Source organism: Trichechus manatus, unplaced genomic scaffold (assembly GCF_000243295.1).
Source record: "Trichechus manatus latirostris isolate Lorelei unplaced genomic scaffold, TriManLat1.0 scaffold00001, whole genome shotgun sequence".
Taxonomy (NCBI): domain Eukaryota; kingdom Metazoa; phylum Chordata; class Mammalia; order Sirenia; family Trichechidae; genus Trichechus; species Trichechus manatus.
In genome coordinates, this window is record NW_004443937.1 from 34,952,079 (window position 1) to 34,979,635 (window position 27,557).

At 41.2% G+C, this 27,557-nt stretch overlaps 1 protein-coding gene across 1 annotated transcript in view; it reads right to left on the reverse strand.

Annotated features, from left to right (window-relative positions):
- ERC2 (ELKS/RAB6-interacting/CAST family member 2) overlaps positions 1-27,557 on the reverse strand; it is an 857,293-nt gene that overhangs the window by 343,670 nt on the left and 486,066 nt on the right. Inside the window, exons 7-10 of the mRNA XM_004368755.1 lie at positions 21,779-21,916; positions 8,053-8,193; positions 5,883-6,023; positions 1,852-1,887 (exon numbers count right to left, since the gene is read on the reverse strand). Of these exons, the coding sequence (XP_004368812.1) occupies positions 1,852-1,887; positions 5,883-6,023; positions 8,053-8,193; positions 21,779-21,916 (456 nt within the window). The remainder of the gene's footprint in view (positions 1-1,851; positions 1,888-5,882; positions 6,024-8,052; positions 8,194-21,778; positions 21,917-27,557) is intronic.

Here is a 27,557-nt window from a genome sequence, read left to right on the forward strand (position 1 = left end):
GGGGGGGGGAGAGAGAGAGAGAGAGAGAGCACAACAAGACATCTGGGTAGGAAACACACCCCAAGTTCTTCGTGATGCTCTCTGTGCATTGAGAAGCCTTGTTATTTTTATGTTCTCTATGTCCTTCCATACTTCTGCAAATTCTCTCCTGTGACCGTACATTATTTTTATAACCAGGAAAAACACAGTCACTTGTTAAAAGACTATTAAGGATAAAAAATTCACCATGCTGCATCTCTATCAGGTCAAAAAGAATTGGACCCCGCAGACATGGGGAGTTAAAACAATGAGAGTTTGGCTATATTCCCAGGATGCCAAAACAATGGGTTAGCTTAATTAACTTGGGGAGAAAAATCAGTGGATGCGTTTTGAATTAGTTACCTGATGGACTGAAAAATTCACTTTTGCATACCGGAGACCCTTGTACTTTTTACAAGAAAAAGTCTGCTGAGTCCCACGTCAGCAATATCTGGGGAAATGGTGCAATGGCCCTACCTATCCTGCCAGGGATGCTGAACTCCTATCTCGGTCCTGGCCCGTCTCTGGGGCTGTGGAATGAAGCGCTCCCCATCTGTCCTGTGCACACTTACAATCGACATAGTTAGGTTTTTCTTCCATCCTTAAGTAGTAAGAATAAAATAACTTCAGTGAGGTTAATTTACACCTTTTTAAAAAGATCGAAAGAAAACACTCATCCTTCCCTGAGTCAATTTTCAAGCTTGAAGATTATTCCAATCTTACTTGTCTTTCTTCACCTCTCCACTGTCTTGAGTCGGCTTATTAACGTTTTCATTCAAAAGGGAAAGGTAATTTAGAGTCATTGTTTTTGCTGCTCTGAAATCCATGCTGAGAAAAGAGGGTAATAAAAATGCTCCCACAGAACTGGAGGAATTCTGTTTACAAAAATATACTTATTTTAAAGAATGGGGCAGGGTTTGAGTCTAATTACGCAGTTCCCCCACGCATCTTATACATCACTCTATCCTGGGCCAGCAGCTTAACAAGTAAAAAGCTGTTGGCTGACTCATTTCCTGTATTCACGCTATTCCTTTTTCCTGTGGTGGTAATTTATAAATAGGAGGTCATTGGGATGCATGATAGCACAGATCACATCTGCTGAATGAAATTCTGGCCACCTTTATGTAATATTTCTCCCAGTGAGCCATGCAAGTTGACCAAACAAAAAGGTCCTTCTTTAATAAAGTAAAATAACCAAATAAACTGCTTCATATAAATGCACACCTGACATTAGGATTAAAAAAAAAAACAGTGGTGGTATCTGGGCCAGTTTACAAATATTTTTACTAGTTACCTGTTTTAGTACTCCATTATGCTATAATCCGAATTGTTACTATCTGTTACTTGGGGGCTAGATTTTGGGTTCTTCTCAGCCAAATGACATGTTTTTGACTCTTATAAAACCTACAAAGAGTATAGCACTATTTTAAACTCTAAATTTTTTTTTAACTTCTGTCACTTGGCTACAAGAGTTCTTTGTTATTTAACTAATGCTATCTGTTTTGGCATTGAGAAGTTCCGTATCTACAGGTTCTAAGAAAGAACCCCACGTGCCTGGATCTGCCCCTGTCCTGCTTCTATAGCCTGAAAGTTGAAGTTAAGAAGGAGGTTGATATCAGAGCTGGCAATATTTCCTTGAGTTCTTAATTTTTTAACTTTACATTCAAAAGAAATGGCAGTGGCGTCTGCACAGGTCATTTCTTTTGACAGAATGAAAATAGGAAGAGACTCAAATATTTTTCGAAACCTCCCCAGTATGGCACACTGTGACATGTGGTCAATGAATCCTCATGCTTTGATATGTTACAGCGGGAACTTTCGGAAATGACTTACTGGGTTGTACATCTGATTGAACAACTGCTCAGCTTGCTACATTGCAAAGTTGGGGAGGCATTGAAGCACAGACAGGGAAAGAAGGAAAGATCCAGAAAAACAGCATTAGCTCAACAAACCAGTGCATTCGCACAGACAAAACTGGTCGTTAAAAAAGAAGAAATTTCAGTTTCTACACATTCCACAACGAAAGTGAGAGGCTCTAGGGAAATACAAATGTTGACTTTGGCTCCTAAAAAAGAATAGCTGGAATAAGAAATTTAAGGTTTGTGTTACTTTCCCTTTCTCAAGTTAAATAACCCATGAAATAAAGAAAGCTGTCCACTTTTGATGATACATGAAGTGCTGGCCTCTAGCAATGAATCAGAAGAAGTCCTTCTGGCCAAGCCTGCAATTTATTACCTGAACTTCAAAGATGGTAATAATAAAAGATTAATTAAATCTTATCATCGAATTTACAGCCCTCCTTTTACATTAACACAAGCTTTAATTTTCTATTCAGTCTACCTTTGGAAAAATGTAGACCAGCAAACGGCAGGTTAGCAATCGCAAAATATCAATAAGCAAGACATTATAGGATTAGCAGTAAACTGGAGAAGAAAAATTTTAAGTCAGTAGGAAGATTAAAGGGAATCAAAATACAAGATTACCCGTTGGCCATCACCAGTTTTAACTGTTAGTTCATAATTACAAAAAGTATTATTTTCAAAGACTTTCCTATTATGTTCCAAGTGCTTTAAAAATCCGTCATGTTCCCCTGCCTATTTTGTGTAGAAGATTTACAGGCTTGTGGATTTAAATGTACTAAACATGATTTTAAACAGCACTCTTAATGTGTGTTTCTTAAATACCTGCACCCTTAACTTGGGGCTCCACATCAAGGTGTGGAAGATGAAATATTGTAGGAATCTTTGCTCTGCTTTAAGCTGAGACATGAAGGCCTTTTAAGAGCCTGAAATTCTTGTTCTTCAAACTTTGATGAAATAAATGATCATTTTATCAAGATTAAAAAAACTGATATTAATTGGAAAATGACCAACTAGCATATATCAGAACATTTTGAATGATGGTTGCTTCTCAGTTGATTTCTAATCACATAGGATAAATTTACCTGTAAATCTAGATTAGCAAATACTTTTTTGAGAGACAAAATTATCTACAGATCACTAAGCAGGTTCTCTCAACCCCCAGGTGTCTATTTATCACCGATAAATAAATGCAATTTTATACACCAGTAGTTTGGTTAGGATTGTTTTATTAGCCTCATTGTTATTGTAGGGATTTTCTCACACGTGAACATTTGATTACTTCATTTTAAATAGGTGGAAAGGAATGTGTAAGGAGTAGTTCATTTTCTGCCTATAACTATTTCCCATCACAAAGTAATTGGACATGTCTTAACATGATATAATAAAGGATTAAAAGTGACTTTGATGTGAATATTCTCCACAAACTTTCATGTAAAAACTCACTTCGCCAATGTCAAACATTGTTCAATACAGGAAAATAAATTTAAGTCACCATTTGGGTTCCCTTGTCACCGACAGACAAGGTTTTTGTTCTGCTAGACACACCTACAATGCAGTATAGATTTTCTGGAGAAAATACCTGGATGCTCATAAATCTTGAGCAAATTTCCACTGGGAACTCATATTGTATTTATGGCATAATAAAACTATTATGTTTTCAACTTTCATTTAACAAAGCTTTATATTTTATTCACAAGTAGCATACCCTTTTATTTAAAAGGAGACCCAGACACTCCTCACACTTCCGTAACTGCTTATTTTTCCAGGGTAAATGATGTGTTTATATGTACGTTCATATACTGTTGGCTTAGAATTTCAAATATTTCATGTAGATCCCAATTTTTTTTAAGGTGATGGGTACTTGAGGTTTTTACAGAACTATTTATTAGCAAAAATTAAAGACTACTGGAAAAAAAAATATTTTAAACTTTTGAATTTAGCTGATGATAGAGAGCCAAAAACAACAAAACAGCATTTGCAGGTTACGTATAAAAATATTTAAATTATAATTACCCTATTTAATCTCACTGTAGTATGCATTTAGGTGACAGTATAAACAAAGATTATTTATAAACTTAAAAGTAAAGTTAACTTTTTGTAAATTAAATAGGTCCTTTACAGCAAAACAACCGTATTTGTTAGTTTAATTCTGGTGGAGTGTCAGAATATTAAAAGGCTGTTAGGAATAATGCTAAAATGTTTACAGGATTCGGTCTATGACTTTCGGTACCTGGCATCTACCTGAGAGTCTGAGGAAACCACACGCTGTATGTGATCCCGCAGGCGAACCAGAGCTATGTGGAAGGAAGCTAGAATTGAATTGCATAGATGCTGATTTGTTAAACTAGTCCAGTCATATACAGGCCAATTATAAGCATAAATATGTGAATCTCTTCCTTCTAATTATTAGAGGATTTCAAATTCCATAGATGACTTACACTAAGGAGGAAAGTGTTTGGTATATATATCTACAAAAATAATAAATGTGGTGCCCTGGTCTCCATAAAGGCTCCTCAGGGTTGACGGAAGGCATCTTTCAAGCCCAATCCTAACTGAAGTCCTCTCTCTTTCCAATTCAGCACACTGTGACTCAGGTAAGATAGTACAAAGGACCACCACTGGGAGTCAATGAACTTCTCTCTTTTGCAGTTATCTTAGGGTCTGTTTTATGATCAGAGAACTGTATATTAAATAAAGAGTTCCTTTCAAGGCTCATCTCTTGATATGCATATACACGTATAACATATTGGAGAACACAGTCATGTACGTGTCAAGAATGTGTATCACACACCCAGTGCATACACAGCCAAGTCAATCTCCATTAAAACATCCTCAAATGGGCAGTTTAAATCCTTTTATTGTTTAAGATCTCTGTTCAACTAAATATTGCCTGAGTGGCTTGGGAAATAGATTTTGCAATACAGAAATTCTCTCGTTGTTTTGTTGTAAAGGAACTTAATCTGTCTATCCTTCTGAGAAGTTCGTAAAATCCCCTGGTAAAATGAGCACAGCACAGTCACATTTCAGTGATATATTGCATCATACAAAATGTTATATGAAATTTTAAAATACCCAGAATAATATCTCCACAGATTAGTGTTTCTTTCATAACCCTGATCATCCATGTCATATATTTTCATAACTCTAGCAAATAAATTCTCATTCCAGTATGCTATGAATTATACATAGTCAAATTGTATTATACGCTTTATCTGATATTTTAGATTCTTATCATTTCTTTTCAATGAGTTTGTAAACTGCCGAAGGGAAACAGAACGCTTAAACTCATAATGTTATGAGTTTTATGTGAACAATGAGTGCAGACGTACCAAATGACACAGGGAAAAAGTCAAAGGAACAATGCATGACTGGAAATGTACTCCACAAAAATGCCCAGGTCAGAGAAAACGCATTAATGCTACAATATGAAAATGCTGCTTTCTTTTCCAGAGCCTTCTGCGTGAACAAGCTTTCTTAGACATCACGGCCATTTTTGGTCAAGTATTAAGTAGTCATCCTACAGATACGCTAAGATCTTGACTTGTTTGGGTGAACTTCTAGAAATTTGATGAATTCTAGAAATTGTCAGGAAAAACTTTGCAAAGTTCCCATACAAAAGAAATCAGACCTGCTTCTGAAAGGAGCAAACTTTTATCAAGGTCTAATGGGGCTCCCTTCATTGATTGGTATGTTGCAAACATTTCCATTTATCTTTTTTGATAGCTGAGATTTGCCCAGAGAGTGGCAGCTGGTTTTTATAATATTTTTTCGCTTCCACTACATTATTTTAATCTATTTTTCAAGTTTTCTTGAAAAAAACAGGAAACCTAAGATAATTTTTCAGGTTCACAGACAGACTGGATGCAGACTTCTTAGGAATAAAGTTAAGAGGTTTAATTCTTTTACCAGCAGACAGTAAAAGATAAGGGGTTTGTTGCTTTTGATAAATGTCTCTTCCTTTCCCATTTTAAAATTAACATGTTCTCCTTCGACTTCACTTACCTTTTTTAACTGGGCTTCCAGCTTGCTACATTCCTCTTTCTTTTGTTCGATGGCTATTTCTAGAGATTTTAATTTGGAGTCCCTTTTCAGCCCTGCTGAGGCTAATGAAGATGCATGTTCTTTGAGGTCAATTAAACTAGACTGAAAGGAAAAGAAGGCTAGTAAGTAAAGCACTGCAATTTCTACCAGCAACGTCTTCAACTTGACTACATTGATTCTATACATAGCAATGAAGCGTGCATTAGACAGAATGGGTAAATGTAGTCTTGCTAAGGTAACAATAGTCAGCTCTGGTCAGGAAATTAAAGTTGGCCAGTCTACAGGACCGAGAAGGATCTAATTGCAGCAGAATCAAATGTGACCCAATGGTGTGGTCAGCAAATGCATGCTTCACGTCTCAAGGTCATGTTAATGATGTCAGTCCCAAGGTGATCTTTATATGTCATGGCAAAACAGACACCCCGAACCTTCCGTTTACATTTATTGCTGTCAGGTCACACAGACTCTAAGACAAATATGAACGAAAATACTGACTTTACTGGTTTCTCTCCCCAAAATGCAAACCAAGTATAAGAGAGGCATCCTATCGAATTTTTATCAGACTCCATTTCTTTTCTTTAACAGAAAAATGACCAATGGTTTTTCAAACATCTTCTGGAGGGTCTAAGATAAAATTATTTTAAAAATTAAAGCAGACTTTATGTTCTAGTCCTTAACAAATCCAAATTCAGCCAATATAACGAATCTCCCCGGCTCAGGCATGGGGTTACTCAATTTTTCCACTCATCCATCACGTCTGTAAACAGAGAGCTTCCCTGTGTAGTCTGAATTCCAAAAACTAAAGAAACAAACACGTGTATGTATTACTGGACGTAACTTTGTCACCTAGGAGGGCAATGCTCATCACTGAAAATGAAATGGTTAGCAATATCCAATCATGTGAGAAAAATGATCAAGTTTCACCCACTGTCAGGAATTGTGCATTTCCTTTATATCCATTTGCAGCACTTAGGAAGACACCAAATGCACAGTGGAGGACTAGGGTGGGACTGTATAACACACTTACCCAGGTCACATCCCTGATCCAATGTGAAGGGATTTTCCCTAGGGCGTGGCCTGTACCACCTTTTATCTTACAAGAGATAAAAGGGAAGTAAGCAAGCAGAGAATGGAGGACCTCATACCACCAAGAAAGCAGTGCCAGGAGCAGAGCGCAACCTTTCAACCTGAGGTTCCTGCGCTGAGATGCTCCCAGAACAAGGGAAGACTGATGACAAAGACCTTCCTCCGCAGCCAATAGAGAAAGCCTTCCCCTGAAGCTGATGCCCTGAATTTGGACTTGTAACCTACTAGACAGTGAGAGAATAAATTTCTCTTTATTGAAGCCACCCACTTGTAGTATTTCTGTTACAGCAGCACTAGATAACTAAGACACTGCTGCTCAAACGTCTCCAAAACATACCCCTAAGTAAACCGGAAGGGGGGACTAGGTATCCTTGGAGTATAGGGGAATCTAGCTCAGTGTGTCCTCTCCATAAACCCTAAGCAAGAAATTTCTTTAAAGTCTATTGTTCTACCTTAAGAAGAGAGGTAAGATTTGCATTCTGTGTCTGTGTTTGTCATAGCATGGAAATACTGTTTAAAATTATTTACCATAATATAAAAACAATATTCTGGAAAAGCAGCCACATTTAACCTATACCTTTATGTCCAGCTAGTATTACATCTCCTAACCCCAGATGTATAGGGTCACCAGTCTGAGAAGCATAGATGAATATAAAGTACCTAGCACAAGAATTAGCAGGTCCTCAAAAAAGTGGAGCCGATATTATTATTATTGATGCAATGTTACTGTTTTTGTTATCTCAAGTAAAGGATCATGGGACTTTGAAAAAACATTGAATTCTCTATGCCACACAAATGTGGTAAGATACAAAGAAAAGTTTCAAGGAGCGGCATTGTGTACGGTCAGTAGAGAAGATATGCTTAGGGCATCACCGTGGAAGGGCGTCACAAGAAATATTTTCTGTTGGATTTGGTCATTTTTACAGAAGAAATGTTATCATATTCCCCAAGTCTTCACACCGTCCCTCAAACTGAGTCTCTCAAGGCTGCAATAAACACGGGTTAATGAGGACCATCAACACGGTTCCTTTGTTTTGTGACTCACCTCTTTTTCAGTCAGCTCAGCTTGTAAAGCATTGACCTTCTCTTTCAAGTCTTTGTTTTCTTTTCGGAAGGATTCTATCTCTTCCAGCCTTTCCCGATCATCTCTCTCCCGTTGTTCTTTCAAGCGCTCGATGATTCTCTCCTGTGAGTCAATTGTCACAAAAGAAGAGAACCCATCAGTGGTCGCGTCAAAGCAAACTACGACAGGTCATCAGAAGCGATGAAAACAAGAAGCAGCAATAGGTATGAGAAGCTCTCTGCAGGAAATGCCGCTCAGAGAACAAGCAAAACGGGGCTTGGGAAGACAGGCTTCGTATGCTGCGTTTGGGAAAGACCATCAATATGCCTTTGGTTTGTTAATAAAAGTTAGCATTGCAGGGTTGCAAGGGGCCTCAGTGTTCAAGCTCTGACACCCTTCTTGGTTCACAGTGCTATCTGGGAAACTCCTAGGACAGTTCCAGAAGAGGCAGGTGAAGGCATCAAGACTCTAGACTTGCCAATGCCTTGTAGGGGCAAGGAGAAGAAGTAGAACTGAGCTTTTGGTTCAGACCCCTCTGCCTGGACACTCCATGTTGCTTCAGAGTCTCTCCTGGTTTCTGAAGACTCTTCTCTGGCTGCACAGAGGCTGCAGAGGGGCAGGACAAAGGCCCCCTAGGACTTAAGGCTGAACTCACAATGAGCACTTGAGACAAAATAAAGAATAAGCCTCAGGGCTTCAAACTGGTTCAGTCATGGCCAACAAAGTGAAACCAGAACAGAACTGAATTTTTTAAATTTAGGGGATCAGGAACCACAGTCAGAACAGGAAAAATTAAGAGGAGAAACCCTGGAATGGGAGACTCAGAAGAGGCGTAGTGTGCCCTTTGAGGAGACTGATGTGTGAGACCGGATTATCGCCAGGACTGGGGAGAGTGACACACATTCAAAGCGGCGTGATCGGCTGCCATCTTTGAGCTGGGCACTGCTGTTTCCCACTGTGCATTTCCGACTCTGTGCAGAATCCCACTGGCAAGAGATTTGCTTGCTATGCAACGTGCCCTTGTTTTCTAAGAGGGAGGATAAGTTTGTAGCAGGGCTTTGACCTGTAATTTTTCCCACTGTGGTTATGGTTCTGGATCACACAAATTTTAGAAATTCGGGTCTGTTCCAGTGTTGCCTCCTTGGCCAAGGATGAACTGGGAAGAACCGCTTCGAAGCCCTGATAAGCCTATTCTGCATGCAATTTCCAACGTGTCTGGAGATTTTTACTTCCATCTTTTTTCAGTGGCTTCTTGACAATCAGTAGGTACTCCAAAACACTGCCTGAATGTGAACAAAGTTCGAACAGCAGCTTTCCTTCACTGAGGACTTACATGCAAGGTGCTGTGATGTCTCCTTCTCATCGGGTCCTTATCACAGCTGTGAGGTCACAGTTGTGCTCCTGGGGACAGTGGAGAGGGAGGAATCTGACACTCTGAGAGGCCGGCTGACTTACATAAGATGAGCCAGCTCCCAGACAGAGACTTAGCCTGGCATCCAGGTCTCACAAAGCGACACTGCCATAAACGTATCTTAAGAGCCATTCAGGGAGGACTGAGGACCTGTTCGCCTGGACTCTCATACTAAGATGAAAACATTATTTCGGTAGAACCGCTTTCTAAAAATGTGTGCCCATACTGTTATCAGCAGTCCCTGGGTGCCACAAATGGCTGACACTCAGCTACTAACCAAAGATGAGTGGTTCACCCAGAGGCACCTCAGAAGAAAGGCCTGGTGATCTGCTTCCAAAAAATTAACCACTGCAAACTGTATGGAGCTCATTTATACACTGACACACATGGGGTCACCCTGAGTGGGAACTGATTTGACAGCAACTGGTACTGATATCAAAATAAGAGCCTTTTCAAGGTCATGGAAACTCCACAGACACATCCAAACTCCCTGAGGGACCAAACTGCTGGGCTGAGGGCTGTGGGGACCATGGAAAATATCTAACTCAACTGGCATAACATAGTTTATAAAGAAAATGTTTTACATTCTACTTTGGTGAGTAGCATCTGGGGTCTTAAAAGCTTGTGAGCGGCCATCTAAGATACTCCACTGGTCTCACTCCATCTGGAGCAAGGGAGAATGAAGAACGCCAAAGACGCAAGGGAAAGATTAGTCCAAAGGACTAATGGACCACAAGTACTACAGCCTCCACCAGACTAAGTCCAGCATAAATAGACAGTGCCTGGCTACCACCACCAACTGCTCTGACAGGGATCACAATAGAGGGTGCTGCACGGAGCTGGAGAAAAATGTAGAACAAAATTCTAATTTATTAAAAAAAAAAAATTAGACTTACTGGTCTGACAGAGAATGGAGAAATTCCGAGAGTATGGCCCCCGGACACTCTTTTAGCTCAGTAATGAAGTCACTCCCAAGGTTCACCCTTCAGCCAAAGATTAGACAGGCCCATAAAACAAAACGAGACTAAATGGGCACACCAGCCCAGGGGCAAGGACGAGAAGGCAGGAGGGGACAGGAAAGCTGGGAATAGGGAACCCAAGGTCAAGAAGGGGAGAGTGTTGAAACGTCACAGGGTTGGCAACCAATGTCACAAGACAATATGTGTACTAATTGTTTAATGAGAAGCTAGTTTGTTCTGTAAATCTTCATCTAAAGTACAATTAAAACAAAAAGAAAGAAAACCTCTTTAAAAAAATTGTGTTATTAGAAATCAGGATAGTGGCTATTTTCGGGGAGAAAAGAAAGCAATAGTTGTTGGAAATGGGTATGAGGGAGAGTTTCTGGGTTACACGTAATGTTCTATTTCTTTACCTGGGTGGCGGTTATATGGATGTGTTCACTTAAAGATAACTTGCTGAGCTGTTGTAATTCAATTAAAAAAAGGGGTTTTTTTTGTTTGTTTGTTTTTTCAAAGGAAAATCGCATTAGGGTAAAACTTGAGTTAGAGTTGTGAAATTAGTTTCAACACATCTCTGAACTTTCTTTTGGGGTGGCCATATTCAAAAATACTGGTGTAGCAACTACACCTAAGGATCCTGATATTACCTTTTATATTCTTATAAGGCCATAGTATAGGGCAACGATACAGAAGACAGCTGTAAAATAGTGCCTAATGCAGAGGCAAGTTAGTGTGAACACTGAGACTGTGATTTAAGATCCCCCAAGGAAGCAACCGTTCTACCCCAATTACAATACTTTGTGTCTAATGCTTTCAAGGAAAAAAAGTGTACCATTACTGTTTTGTAATCATATAAAGACACTTTAAATGAAGTATACCATTACAATGGTTAATGGGGTAGAAAACATTACCCTATTAATTGCCTGTTATTTGTTTCCTCTCGATTCCCATTACAGTATTATTTTACTCCATCCATGATAAGGGGGAGCAGATGACTACTTGATCTACAGAAGGAAATGGTCACAAGGCACAGTGTGTGAGGCTTTCAAGGGCTTTTAAGCATTTCAGCAACCGAGCCCTCACTGCCTCTTGCCTACCTTTACTGTGAAAAGCTTCACTCGGGTTGACCAGCCACCCAGCCCTCTCCATCCCATCACTTCCACCACATGGCTATTAGAGGGACATTTCTAAAGCCCCAAACTGACTACATGACCGCACTAATAGGAGACCTTCTCAGGAATGCCCCCCGCCAGGTCATGTGGCATTTATTCCCACTCAGGATCCTTCTATGGCCTCTCTGCATGTCCATCCTCCCAGCCCAGCTTCCCAGAGGGCAACATCAAATCCTATGATACTTTCTGACCCAGTAAAGGGGAAGCCCTCCAGCATACAACAGGCAATTAAAAAGAATGATGAAAGGAAGGTTGTTAGGTGCTGTCAAGTTGATTCCTACTTGTAGTGACCCCATGTGACAGAGTAGAATGGCCCCATAGGGTTTTCTAGGCTGTAATCTTTACAGGAGTCGATCTCCAGGTCTTTCTCCTGAGGATCCACTGGGTAGGACAGAACCAACAACCTTTCAGTTAGCAGCCAAGTGCTTAATCATTGCACCACCGGGGCTCGTTAGATGAAAGAAATAAAAACTCTAATTAGAGACTCACCACCAGTCTCTCAGTTTGTCGGACTGTGGTGGCTTTCATGTTGCTGTGATGCTGGAAACCATGCCACCAGTATTTCCAATACCAGCAGGGTCACCCAAGGTGGACAGGTTTTAGTGGAGTTTCCAGACTAAGACAGATTAGGAAGAAGGACTTGGCAATCTACTTCTAAAAACATTGGCAAGTGAAAACCTTATGAAGAGCAGCAAAACATTGTCTGATACAGTGCCAGAAGATGAACCCCTCAGGCTGGAAGAAACCCAAAATATGACTGGGGAAGAGCTGTCTCCTCAAAGTAGAGTAGACCCTAATGACGTAGATGGAGTAAAGCATTCCGGACCTTCATTTGCTGATACGGCATTGACTCAAAACGAGAAGAAACAGCTGCAAACACCCATTAATAATCAGAACATGGAATGCACAAAGTACGAATCTCAGACAATTGTAAGCCATCAGAAATGAAATGGAACGCATAAAGATCGATATCCTATGCATTAGTGAGCAGAAATGGACTGATATTGCCATTTTGAATCAGACAATCATATAGTCTAGTATGCTAGGAATGACAAACTGAAGAGGAATGGTGTCACATTCATCATCAAAAAAAGAAAAAGAATTTAAGATCTAACCTAAAGTACAAGACTGTCAGTGACAGGATAACATCCATATACCTACAAGAAAGACCAGTTAATGCGACTATTATTCAAATTTATGCACCAACTACTAATGCCCAACACAGGGAAATTGAAGATTTTTACCAACTTCCGCAGTCTGAAACTGATCAAATATGTAATCAAGATGCATTGATAATTACTGGTGATTGGGATACAAAAGTTGGAAACAAAGAAGAAGGATCAGCAGTTGGAAAATATGGCCTTCGTGATAGAAAACGACACCAGAGATCACATGACAGAATTTTCCAAGACCAACGACTTATTCATTGCAAATATTTTTTCAACAACATAAACAGCAACTATACATGTGGACCTCACCGGACAGAATAAACAGGAATCAAAAGAACTACATCTGTGGAAGGAGATAAGGGAGAAGTTCAATATCATCAGTCAGAACAAGGCCAGGCACTGACTGTGGAACAGATCACCAATTGTTCATATGCAAATTCAAGCTAAAGCTGAGGAAAATTAAAATGAGTCCATGAAGCAAAGTATGACCTTGAGTACATCCCACCAGCATTTAGAGACCATCTCAAGAACAGATTTGACGCACTGAACACTAATGACTGAAGACCAGACGATTTATGGGATAACATCAAACGTAAAGAAAGCAAAAGCTCATTGAAAAGACAGGAAAGAAAGAAAAGACCAAAACAGGATGTCATAAGAGACTCTGAAACTTGCTACTGAACATCAAGTAGCTAAACCAAAAACAAGAAATGATGAAGTATAAGAGCTGAATGGAAGATTTCAAAGGGTGGCTGGAGAAGACAAAGCAAAATGAAATGTGCAGAGAACTGGAGTTATAAAAGCAAAAGGGAAGAACATACTCAGCATTTCTCAAGCTGAAAGAACTGAAGAAAAATATCAAGCCTCCAGTTGCAATACTGAAGGATTCCATGGGCAAAATATTGAATGATGCAGGCAGTATCAAGAGAAGATGGAAAGAATACACAGAGTCACTGTACCAAAAAGAATCGGTGGACATTCAACCATTTCAAGAGGTAGCATATGATCAAGAACCAATGGTACTGAAGAAAGAAGTCCAAGCTGCACTGAAGGCATTGGTGAAAAACAAGCCTCCAAGAATTGAGGGAATACCAAGTGAGATGTTTCAAAAAAAGAATGCAACGCTGGAAGTGCCCACTTGTCCATGTCAAGAAATTTGTAAGACCAACCTGGCCAAGTGACTGGAAGAAATGCATATTTATGCCCATTCCAAAGAAAGGTGATCCAACAGAATGCAGAAATTATCGAACAATATCATTAATATCACATGCAAGTAAAATTTTGCTGAAGATAATTCAAAAATGGTTGCAGCAGTACATCAACAGGGAACTGCCAGAAATTCAAGCTGCATTCAGGAGACAACACGGAACGAGGGATATCACACTGATGTCAGATGGATCTTGGCTGAAAGCAGAGAATACTAGAAAGATATTTACCTGTGTTTTATTGACTATGCAAAAGCATTCGACTATATGGACAATAACAAATTATGGATAACATTGCAAAGAATGAGAATTCCAGACCATGTAATTGTGTTCATCAGGAACCTGTACATAGACCAAGAGGCAGTCATTCAAACACAACAAGGGGACACTGTGTGGTTTAAAATCAGGAAAGGTGTGCATCAGGGTTGTATCCTTTCACCATATTATTCAATCTGTATACTGAGTAAATAATCCAAGAAGCCGGACTACATGAAGAAGAATGTGGCATCAGGACTGAAGGAAGTCTCATTAACAACTTGCAATATGCAGATGAATATGCTTGCTAAAAGTAAAGAGGACTTGAAGCACTTACTGATGAAGATCAAAGACTACAGCTTTCAGTATGGATTATACCTCAACGGAAAGAAAACAAAAATCCTCACAACTGAACCAATAAGCAACATCATGATAAATGGAGAAAATATTGAAGTTGTCAAGGATTTAATTTTATTTGGATCCACAATCAATGCCCACAGAAGCAGCATGCATGAAATCAAATGACATATTGCATTGGGCAAATCTGCTGCCAAATACCTCCTTAAAGTGTTAAAAAGCAAAGACTAAGGTGCACCTGATCCAAGCCATGATATTTTCAATCACCTCATAAACATGAGAAAGCTGGACAATGAATAAGGAAGACTGAAGAAGAACTGATGCCTTTGAATTATGATGCTGGCAAAGAACATTGACTATATCATGGACTTCCAGAAGAACAAACAAATCTGTCTTAGAAGAAGTACAGCCAGAATGCTCCTTAGAAGAGAGGATGGCGAGACCTCATGTCACGTACTTGGGACATGTTATCACGCTGGACCAGTCCCTGGAGAAAGACATCATGCTTAGTAGAGGGTCAGCGAAAGACAGGAAGACCCTCAACAAGATGGGCTGACACAGTGGCTGCAACAATGGGCTCAAACATTGCAACAACTGTGAGGATGGCACAGGACTGGGCAGTGTTTCCTTCTGTTGAACACGAACTGACTCAATGGCACCTAACGACAACAATTAGGGACTGTCTTGCCTTCAAGCACAGGTAATAAGATGAAGCACGCCTGCTAACACTCCCATGGTGTCCGAGTCATTGGTAAAGCAGGTTGATTTGCTCTGAGCACTTGTGCTATTGACTGGGCATTGACGACCAAAAAATTAGCAAGCACCATAATGCTTTTAAGTGTTACTGATGATTCAATACTACAACATACTTCTCTGTCAATCACAAAACTAATTTAACTGTCAGCCACACAGAGCCAGATGTCAAAAACATGTGTTAAAAGGCCCTAATATGCCATGATCTCCTTGATTAAAAACTAACTTGCAGAAATTCCAACAATGTGTTCTTGTTTTAGCCTTATTTGCATTGGCAAGTGTTCCTTATGCACTCCTCTGGCTCGGCATGGTTTAATCTATTGGTGCTTTATCACTGGATGGGAGCTGAACTGCAGTGGCCTCCAGCTCTGCAATCTGACTTTCTCAACTGCTTATCTGCTCTGTGGCTACAGCAAGGCTTGTCGAGACCAGCTTTATAAATACCATGGGTTCTGACTCTGTAGCTTCTGTGTGTCAGTCTCAGAACTAAGTCATACTCAATCTTCACTTGCTGAGCGGCAATACTGTTTTCTCATTCTTAATGTTTAAATAAGTTCCTGGAAATCAGAAAGGATAATACACTCCCTGGGAAGCCGGAATTCAAGTGCAACGATGAACAGTGCCTAATGGGTTCCGCTCATCAGCCAAAAGACAGCAAATAATTAAATGTACTTATGAGCTTGCAATTTTTAATTAATCCTTCTCTTTTTTTTTTTTTGCACTATGTCTTGTTCCAGAGGATCTGTTCAATTAAATGAGGATAAAAACGGAACTATATGAGGCAAAGACCATTTAAAGCAGACTGTGGTGTTGTCAAAAGCACAAAGATCAAGAGGTTTGAGTTTTAGTCCCATGGGAAGCCTTGAGGTAGTCCAGGAGAGGCAACAAAGTCCTAACTAAGGGCCAACTTGGACAGAGTTGAACTGGCTTCCTGGAGAGCTGGGTTGAGAAGTTAGCATGCGCCATGATTGATTAACAGTGTCTGCCTGGGCCGAGAAATGGGGAATGGTGCTACATGTGTCCCAATTTTCATTTCTGGGCAAGTCATTTCACCTCACTGAGCCCATTTCCTGTCTTTAAAATAGAAGAGAAGGAATTGAATGCTTCTCTAAGTGTGGTCTTCTGACCACATGCATCAGAATCACTGGTGGGCTTGTTAAAAGCCACAGGTCCCTGGACTCAACAGCAGAGCAACTGAATTAGAATCTCTAGGAAATGAGACCCGGAAAACTGTATTTTCAGAAGCTCCTAGGTGATAAGATAATTTAGATACACACTGAAGTCTGATACTCACTGGAATAACTACTTAAAATGAATCTACTATTCTGTGTTCCGTGATATAAAACCTTGCTAGTTCCTATCCAACGTTTTTATCTGTGCTTTGTAAATACACTAACATTCTAATTTAGGCAGCTTTTGAAAATTCCCTCCAAATAAATTACTGTGTGTTTGCTTTTATTCTTCATTGCTATGAAAGGCTAGAAATCAGCTGCATATATGGGTAGGAAACTAATGGTACACTGGCCAAAGCCAACCCATAGACGTATTTTGTTTGGCCTGAGTATTGTAATTTTTGAAAATTTGAATGTTTTTAGACAGGTCAGGGACTCTCCAGCTTGCCACAGTCACCAGCAGTCCCTACTGTATTACCCCAAACTCACTTCCTCATTTTTGTTCCCTGCCTGGCCCTTCCAGGCATCTAAATTCTCAACTCCTTATCTATGATGCAACTCAGATGTCGTGTGCCTGAGACTTCAGATCAGCAAATAATTCGTGGTCAAGGTAGTTCCAAGAGAGAATGGAGCTTGCTGTTGCTAGCTGCCATCAAGTCAGCTCCAACTCATGGTGATCTTACGTATAACAAAGTGAAACATTGTCTGATCCTGTGCCATCTTCACGATTGTTGTATCTGAGCCCATTGCTGAGGCTATTGTGTCAATCCATCTCACTGATGGTTTCCCTCATTTTTGCTGACCCTCTACATTACCAAATATGATGGCCTTTTCTAGTGACTGGTCTTTCCTGAGGTCAGCTAATTCAAATGTGCATTTTTATTATTGTTGTAAAAATATAGATAGCACCACATTTACCAATTCAGTATTTATCACATATACAATTCAGTGGGATCAATTACATCAATCATGTTGTTGCAACCATCACCAATATTCTTCGCCCAATTTTCCATTCCCATAAACACAAACTCAGTGTTTCTTAAACAATAATTTGTCCCATTCCCTGTTCTTCCTGCCCCTTGTAACCACTAATAAACTCTGATCTCTCTATATTTACCTATTCTATGTCCTTCGCATTAGGAGATAATACAACATTTGTCCTTCTGTGACTGCCTTATTCCACTGAGCATCATGTTTTCCACGATCACCCATGTGGCGGAATGTAAAGAAAAGGCACCGAGGCGCAGCAAGGAGAAGGGCTTGGCCCAGGTGATGCAACTACCAAGCAGAGGGGACAGTTCAAGGTGCTCAGACTCCTACAGACCTCAGTTTCATTCCCAGACACCTCCTCTGCCTCAGAAGAAGTGCTTAAATACAGGAAGCAGATTCAGATTTGGGAATGGCTTTTGGGATTTAAACTGGAATAAATCAAATCTTAAAAGGGCTGGGGGGAAAAAAAAAGATAAAATCCTGCCAGGAATCCACGACATGGAAAATTATATGGTATGTATTGACGTCTGTGAATTTTAAGAAATAATGAAGAGGTAAAAATGGGCTGACATAATATCACTTAAAAAATGCAAAAGGGGTACATAATCATTAGTAGTTTTTGAACCAACATACCCCCACTCAAATTTTACAAGCATAAATTTACTAAGACAGCTTTGGAAATAAATCCTGGAAAGCTGAAAAACATAGATCTTGCCCTGAAAAGTCATTTCATTTATCCTTACAATTTAAGTCTTCAAATATAATCTTATAATACTTTTTGATCTTTAAATTAAAACGTTATAATTTTAATAGGAATATAATGACCATCTAGCACAGAGTTATGTCTCTCCTGTTTAGCTTATATATTCTTAGTGAAAAACGGGAGCTGTCAGACTAGAGTGTGCACCACAGCACCTGGGGAGCTTGTTCAAGTGCAGAATCCCGGCCCCTACTCATAATTCACACCACCTGTGTGAAGTGTGGTGCAGGAGAGGGCCAGTAAGGACGAGGGAGACCCTCGGTGAGATTGGTTGGCAGAGCAGCCACAACAGTGAATGCAAACGTGCTGGTTATCATGAGGATGATGCAGGACTAGGCAGCGTTTCATTCTGTGGTATATAAGGTCTCTATGAGTTGGTGTTGATTCACTGGCAGCTGACAACATTCGAGGTTCTGAGTCACCAGGTACAGAACGGGAGCTAACAATTTTAATGTCAACAGGCATTTCCCGGTGATTCTGAAAGAACGATGAAGGAAGCCATCAGGAAGGTACACTGGCTTAGGGAACCGTGGGCCATCTCCTCTAGTCCCCCCAATTTAACAAATGGGGAAACAGAGGTCCTGGGAGGGAGAGTTAGTTTCCAAAGTCGCCCAGTTATTAATGGCAGAGCTGGGACCGGCCCGTATGTCTCCTTCTGCTTCACCTCAGTACCCCAGATGGGGGGTGACTGTGTTAATGGGGAGCGTAGGGGAGGATGCTGTCAGCCCACTACAACGTCCAAGAGGAAAATCCCCATCACCCCGGCCTGTGTGGGCAAGTCCTGCAGAATGAAAACGACGAAAAAGACAAAGAAGGAGATGGGCTGCACTCACATACTCTAAAAGCTGAGATGTCTCTTGTTTCAAGCTGAGTTTGAAAATAATTACATCAACAACATGGCCCTAAAAACTGTGCCGACGCATTACATGTCCAATGAAAACCAAACTCTCCTCCTGTTCCTGAAGAACGTCACCTGTACTGCTCTTGGGCACTGACTGTTCTGGCTGTTTGACACTTAGGAGAGCTGGGAGGTGTTGAGGGCAAGGATTTAGCACGTGCAAACTTGAATCCATGGCCCTCTGGGTGCCCAGCAGAGTGCCATGCGGCACTCGGCAGGTGATGACACCACAGTGCGTGTCTAGAGGATGAAGGAGCCAATTCAGCCAGGACTAAACGGGCTAGAAATCATTTCAGAAGTCAGTAAGCATCAGATAGACCTGTTTGCCTGATGGATTTCATTCATTCACTCATTTGTTTATTCGGTGTAATCCTTTTAAATGTAAGTCAGAACAAAATCCTCCAGATGGCTTCCTAGCCTCTTCAGAATAAAAATCAACCCTTTTTAAAAATCATTTATTGCCATAATAATTTTATCTTGAAGCACAAAATCTGCACCCTGGCCCTTTGCACTTATTCTCCTCTCTCTCTGGAACGTTCTCAATCCAGAAGCGCTCACGGCACACCCCTCACTTTCTTCTGGTCGTTCCTTAAACGCTACCTTCTCACTGAGGCCCCTACCTGACACCCCCCAAATTCTGGAAAACTCTGTATCACTGCCTGCTTTCTTTTCTTTTATAGTATTATCCTCTGACATCCGACTTATTTTACTCATTTATTCACTATCTCCCCTCTTATGGGGTGATTTGTGTCCCCATCATGATACGTTCAAGACTCAACCCCCAGTATCAGTGAATGTGACCTTATTTAGAAATAGAATCTTTGCAGATGTAATTAGTTAAATTAACACGAGGTCATACTGGAGCGGGGTGGGCCCTAATCCAACATGACTGGTGTCTTTATAAAAAGAGAGGAGGCACCAGGAGAAGGAGACACGGAAGGAGGCCACGTGAAGACAGAGGCAGAATTACACTGGAGTTACACTGCCTCCAGCTGGGAAAGGCTGGGGCTACCAGAGCTGAGAGACACGAAGGAGGACCCTCTCCTAGAGACTTAGGAGGGAATGCCCCTACTGACACCTGATTTCAGACTTTTAGTCTCTACACGTGTGAGACAATAAAGTTCTGTTATTTAAGGCCCCACGAGGTGGTCATTTGTAGCAGCAGCCTTCTGAAATGACCCCACCTTCCCGTCCCCAAGAGAATCTGAATTCCATGGGAGCCAGGATTCCATCCATTCTCCTTATGGCTGGATGTCCAGTGCCCACGTCAGTGCCAGTCAGTGGCCGGGCTCGCTCTATGAATACCCTGGAGCACTCCCACATGCAGGTACGCTGCCAGTCCTGGGGGGATAGGTGAGCCACAGACAGGCCTGGGGCCGGGGCTTCGAGAAGACAATTAATCACTTAAATAGAGATAAATGGATAATTAAGATTTCAACACGAGCCCTGAGAAGTTCATTGTATTCACGAGAACATACAATGGGGGGTTTACCTAGGAGAGAGATGTGGCAGTCTGCTTCCATAAAGATTTACAGTCTTGGAAACCTTATAGGGCAGCTCTATTCTGTCCTATAGGGTCACTATGAGTCAGAATCAACTCAATGGTAGTGGGTTTGGGTTTCTTGTGTTTCGTTTTTGTTTTACCTAGAAGGTTTCCCTGAGGAAATGACTAATAAATAATAACAGCAGCAGCAATTATTATTATTATTGTCTATCTACTGTTCTAAATACTTTCCATATATTAATGCATTTTTTTCCTCAAAATAATCTACGGGGGCAGGTACTGTTACTATTCCCATTTTACAAATGAAGAAACTGAGAAAATGAGAAGTAACTTGTTCACAGTAGTTATCAGACCTAGGATTTGAACCTAGGCAGTCTGGCTCCAAAGTCAAGGTTCTTAACTATCGTGCAATATAGCTTCTCAGGAAGCTGATACATCAGAAGAATAATTAAATCAACAGAGAGTAAAGGGCGTTGTAAACTGGGGAATAGCATGTGCAAAGGGCCTGAAGCGGGAGGAAAAACAGTGTGTTTGAACATCCAGAAGGCCAGCATAGCTAGAGCAGAGAGAACACGGAATGGAGATGGAGGATGAGGCTTGAAATATAGGTAGGTAGGCAGGAAGGAAGGAGATGGGTGAGTAGGCAAGTCAGGTAAGATTTTTAGTGTTTAATCATCCTAAGAACATGGTGCCCTCGTGGCATAGTGGTTAAGAGCTCGGCAGCTAACCAAAAGGTCGGCAGCTCAAATCTACCAGCCACTGCGTGAAAAGTCTATGAGGCCGTTCTACCCAGTCCTATAGGGTCACCATGAGTCGGAATTGACTTGATGGCAACAGGTTTGGTTAGGTTTTGGTTTAAGAGCGTGGAGAAGCTAGGGAAGGGTTTTAACTAGGGTCACGGGTGATATGGTCAGATTTGCATTTCAGAAAGGAAGCCCTGGCTGCAGTGTGAAGCCAGCTGCATGGGAGTGAGAGGTCCAGCTGGGACTGGGGATGGTGTTAGCTTGTGGAGAAGAACAGGCACAGTTAATGCATGTGGATCATCCACTGCAAACCACGCTTCCCTACATCCCAGTCCCACCGTTTCTGCGGTCCAAGCTTACCTTTTCTGACAAAGCCTCCTCTAGCGTGGCCAGCGCAGTATCTGTATTACTGGAATCCGTCTGCAAGGACTTCACTCTGTCTTTCAGGTTGGTCAGTTGCTTGTCTTTATCCCTAAGTTGTTCTTGCAAGTTTTCAATCTAAAAACAAAGATCACCATGTTTAATACATATTTTATTACATATCCAGGGACAAGATACCTAAAGCTGGATCTGTTAAGGAAAAAAAAAAGACCTAAGATTATGGAAATTGTCAGCACAGGCAGTCCCCAGATCATGAAGGAGTTCCATTTCTAAATACGTCTTTAAGCCGAACTGTACGTAAGTCAGAAGAGTTAGGTACAGTTTGTATCTAACGTCAGTTAGTCAAACATTTGTCTTAGTATATAGTATACAGTGTACCTTTCTATACATAAAAAAAATTAAAGAAACACTTCCAGATACACTAAAACATTCTTAACATAATAATATAGAAATAATAATAGTAATAATGTTTTGATGTGCATTGCAAAGTAGTACCCATCCGTTACTCTGAACCATTGTATATATCTCGAATTTTTAATATAATAGTCTTTACTGGGGTTGGTTTATAATTACAGGCTGTACACAAGCTGGATGTTTGTAACCTGGGGACTGCCTACATTACAAGCTTACATTTTGTCTTAGAATCAAGAATATTTTGATGAGAACTTCTTTCTTCCATTTAATTCGGACTGTATTTATATGGCTATACAAATGAGCAGAATATCTCCCTTCATATAAGTCTAAGCTTTATAAGAAACATTTAAAAAAAAAAAAAAAGTTTTTGCTGCGTCCTCTCTGGCTCATGGAGACCCCGTGTGTGTCAGAGTAGAACCGTGCTCTATAGGGTTTTTAATGGCTGATTTTTTGAAAGTAGATCACCAGGCCTTTCTTTCACAGTGCCTCAAACCTCCAGTCTTTTGGTTAGCAGCTGAAGGCATTAACCATTTGCACCATCCAGGGACTCCATTTCAAACACATAAGCACTGCTATTTCTACCAAGGCTCTGAACCAGTTTGTTCTGGTTTGAACCCCTGCTGCGTATTTGTATTCCTAACAAGTTCCCTGCTGAGCATTTGCATTTCCACCCCAGATATACTGAATCAGAATCTACATTTTAACCAGATCCCCAGGTGATTCTTTGCAATCCAAACGCTCAGCAGGGGTTCTAACTGGAAAACACCAGTCAGAAGCCCTGATTTATACCCCTGTTACTAAGTCTCCAGTTCATAGACCTAACCTTGGTAGAGTGAACCAGAGAAATGTTTACACAGGACTCGTTCATTCATCAAGTCAGTGAAACACCATTCAGTGGGTGCCCACTCTGCACCAACCATCATATCAGTCTACAGCAGAACCTGTGTAGTCATTCACTCATTATTAAACCCTCAGTATTAAACTCTGTGATATGCCAAATGTTGTCAAGTGGCTGTTTCAAAGTAACCCCATGAAAAGTCAAGTAGGTTATCACCAGTAGACTGTTAATGGGAAGAACCTGTGATATAAATCAAATGTAACAAGTACTAAACACTCCATTTGGCAACTAAGTCATGTGCTGGCAACCAACCAGCCCCTTTTATCCACTATCAGCAGCCTGAAATAAACAAGCCAAACAGCCAATTATAACGCCTGCGCCAGCACAGCAGCAAGGACCTTCTCCTGGGCATTGAGAACATTATCATTCATGTTTTTATTCCATGCTTTGAAACCATGTATTTCTTATCTAAGGAGTTAAAAAAAAAAACAAAAAACCACTATTCAAACAATTTATTCATATTAAGGGTTTTAAAACGATAAGGAAAGAAAGCAGAACAACTCTAAAAGATAAGTCCATTCAATGTGTTCGCATTCTGCCCCCAGCTTTCTCAGGAATCATTCCAAATGCATGCTTCACAATCAGTGACTCACACAAATTTCTGGATTACTTGATTCATATAGCACGAATCTGAAATGCTAGTACAAATGACGACAGTAGCAGGAGTAATGAGGAAGAGGGGCAGACAGGGACAGCGGAGGTGGCCGCAGCAGCAGCATAGAAATAGCTCTGAATGCAAACAGGACAACTCTGCTGCCCCTCCAACTGCAGGACATGGGACTTGGCTAATTTTTCCAATGGTTGCCATGGATGTGGGCTAACAGAGACACTAGTTTTTATTTGCTTCCTTCCCTTTCATTTTTTTTTTTCCTATTTATTTTATTATTTATTAGGCAATGTATCTTTTGAATAAATAAGACTTGCTTTTTGGCTTAAGGCACACATCTCAGGAACTCAGTTTCTAGGTCACATAACTAACCTTCTCCATCAAAATGCAATGTGGCCCCTGCACTGACTGCTCTGACAGGGATCGAAATAGAGGGTCCTGGACAGAGCTGGAGAAAAATGTAGAAAAAAATTCAAACTCACAAAAAAAGACCAGACTTACTGGTCTGACAGAGACTGGAGAAACCCCGAGAGTATGGCTCCTGGACACCCTTTTAACTCAGTACTGAAGTCACTCCTGAGGTCCACCCTTCAGCCAAAGATTAGACAGGCCCATAAAACAAAACGAGACTAAATGGGCACACCCGCCCAGCGGCAAGGACGAGAAGGCAGGAGGGGACAGGAAAGCTGGTAATGGGGAGCCCAAGGTCAAGAAGGAGACATGGTTGACACGCCGTGAGGTTGGCAATCAATGTCACAAAACAATCCGTGTACTAATTGTTTAATGAGAAACTAATTTGTTCTGTACACATTTATCTGAAGTACAATTAAAAAAAAATAAAGGTAATGTGGTCCCACCCAGTTGCCACTGTGAGAATTCACTGTCCCTTCATGGAAACACAGACCTCAAAAGGCATTACCATCTGCAGTCAAAACACAGGCTTCCTCGGTTCCAGACCAGCGTTCATATGGTTACACCACACCGTAAGCAAATACACGGGTGAGCAAGAATGCGGATGGTGACAAGTCAGAATGACTGACGGAATAAGTAGTTATGTGGTAGAAACCAGCAGCTGAGAGACCTTAGCAGGGCTGATTCATGAGAGAGTGTGATTATTTCAAGTACACCCACACTCAAGGATACAGCTGTGTACGTATCTGTATATGTACAAATCCACTGTGGTTCCACCCAAACTGACTAGGCCCACCCTGCCTCATTCTGGAGATCTACTCACATGAATGGTTTCTTTGAGGGATAGAGGGCTGGTGAGGAAGGCATTTTGTGCCAAGGGTTTTGGCAAAAGACAAAGAACCAGAGACAGGAGCTCCTGACGGGTATGTGGCTCTCAGCCTGGCGCAGGGGCGGGTCTGGCCCCAGCAGGGACACTGCAGCCAAACATCCAAAGAGAAGTGGCAACTCCCAGCTGACACAGGGCTCACACAGGGCTGCTTGAGGGACCAGGGACAAAGGGTAACTGAACTGGTGTGTAGGGCCCGAAGGAAATAGCCGGTTGCCTCCTGGAGGGTCTGCAGAACAGGGGACCCTGGGAGGCAGTGCCCTGGCCAGCGGAGGGGCACCTTCTGCTCAGGGCATCAGCCCCAGGCCAGTGGGAGGCACTGCTCTGGAGGCACTGAAACAGAGGCTGAAGACAACTGGCTGTGGGCTTCCGTGACCTTCCCTGGGGCCTCCCCAAACAAACAGGAAGACTGAGGAGGCTGAGGATCAGGGGTCCCACCAGCAGGCAGGTAGAGGCTGGGAGCTGCACAAATGTGGGCGGTGAGAGCTGGGATGCTCACCTCTAAGAAGCCAGCCGAAGGGCCTATGGTACTGAGGCAGGACTGAGCAGCGGGCCTGAACTGGTGGCACATTTACACAGCTAGGGATGGCCCGCTTGAACAGATGCTGCACAGAGACTGCCAAGGGAGAATCTTACAGGAGAAAAACACGGCCCAGAACCATGTGGGGGAATAAAATCTCTGTGGAAATAAAACCAATCCATAAACAGATGCAAAAATGTGGTTACTGAAATTTTTTTTTCTGGAAAAAAAATCACAAGAAATTTTAACAGTGCTTACCTTTGGGAAAAGGGTCTCGGGGATAGAAGGTGGAAAGAAGCTTCTGGTTTTCATTTTTGTACATTTCTGTAGCCTTCTGCTTGAATTTTCTACCCGCGTGGGTTTTATAACGTTTTTTTAGTATCAACTAGGGTTATCTGGTTGCTGAGATTATGGGTAATTTTTAGTTTTTATTTGTATATAAAAATAATAGCTACAGGTCGCTATGAGTCAGAATCAACTCAACAGCAATAGGTTTATTGTATATATGAACAAATAATACATGAATAAATAACATAAATATCTACTGGAAACAAATTTTCCAAGTTGCCAGCAACTAGGGATTGTTTATACATTTAAACCATGGAATATTGTGCAAGTATTTAAAATCATGTTTGTATACAATTGCTAACTAAATGGAAATGGTAGAGTCTTAAGGAAAAAAAAGTAGAATGTAAAATAATACAATATTAATTTTGTAGAAAGATAAAATGTTTACAAAGAGGAGGAAAAAAGATCAGAGGAACCTACTAAAATGTTATTATTTCACAGTGGGGTGACTAATGATTTTATTTTTCTTTGTTATGCTTTTCTACATCTTCCAACTTTTTTCCTTGAACATATCAGAGTAAAAATAAGATTTTAAAACCAATTATAAAATATGGGAAATACTTGCTTTTCAAAAGGATTCATCCCAGAAGAAAACATTCCTTTGTTACTCCAAAGAGGACTTAATCTTTAAAATTTAAATTTTAGGAGACCAGGGTGTGTGTGTGTGTGTGTAAAATTCTGTATCTTTTTGAGAATTATTTTACAGCTTTCACATGTTCACAATTGTTATGACATTCACAAGAAAAATATTTGAAACCTTTTTCTTCAGCGGGTGAGGTTGTACAAGGTTCAAATAGTAGGCACTGGAAAATAAGCAAATTGAAAACCAGGGTTGGGATGGTAGGTTTGGGGGTAAAAAGTCAGAGCTTTTTAGGAAATTTCACATGAAGCAAAAATGGACTCTATCTTGGCTACACACTCATATACTGGTAATCGTAACTTGATAAAGGAAGAAATGAGACTGAGAACAAGGACACAGGAGAGTCATCCTCTCCTTCTCTTTGGACTGAGCTGCCTTTTGGACAGGGCTGTGCAGCCTCAGAAGGAGCCAATTCCACTGGGGCAAGTCCTTCCAGCACAGACAGAAGGAGGAAGTGGGGGCTCAAGTCCAGAGGGTAACAGACAGTCTTATCCTAATAGCTTTGAGCTGACTTCTGAAGCTCTTGCCTCCAAGCTTGCCCAAGAGCTAACGTGCCCCTTAACTCCGGGCTTGCCAAGCTTGCCCAAGGCCAATGCCCAGGGGGAGCTTTGCTGTGAGTGCTCACGCAAGTGCAGGCCCCAAGAGGGCGGTGGCCACTGACTAGACAACCATATCTGCCTCCTGAGCAGCCTCCGTGACTCAACACTTGATCCCCCTCCCACCTGGTCTCCGTTCTGTAGCCAGAGTGATCGTCCTACGATGCAGATCTGACTGCATCTTTAGAACCCTTCCTTGGAACCCTTCAATGGCTGTCAGGTGAAACGCAAACTCCCTGACATCACATAGGAGATCCTCCACCGGAAGGCCCTCCTGGTCTTCTACCATCTCCCAGCCAAGCCCCAGCTGTGCCCAAACCACTCCTTCTACCTCTCATGGACCAGGCTCTCTTACAGCCTACTGAACTTTGCCTATCTGTTCCCACCACCTGGAACACTCTTCACCCCAACTCTTTACCTACTTAAACCTTGAGACAC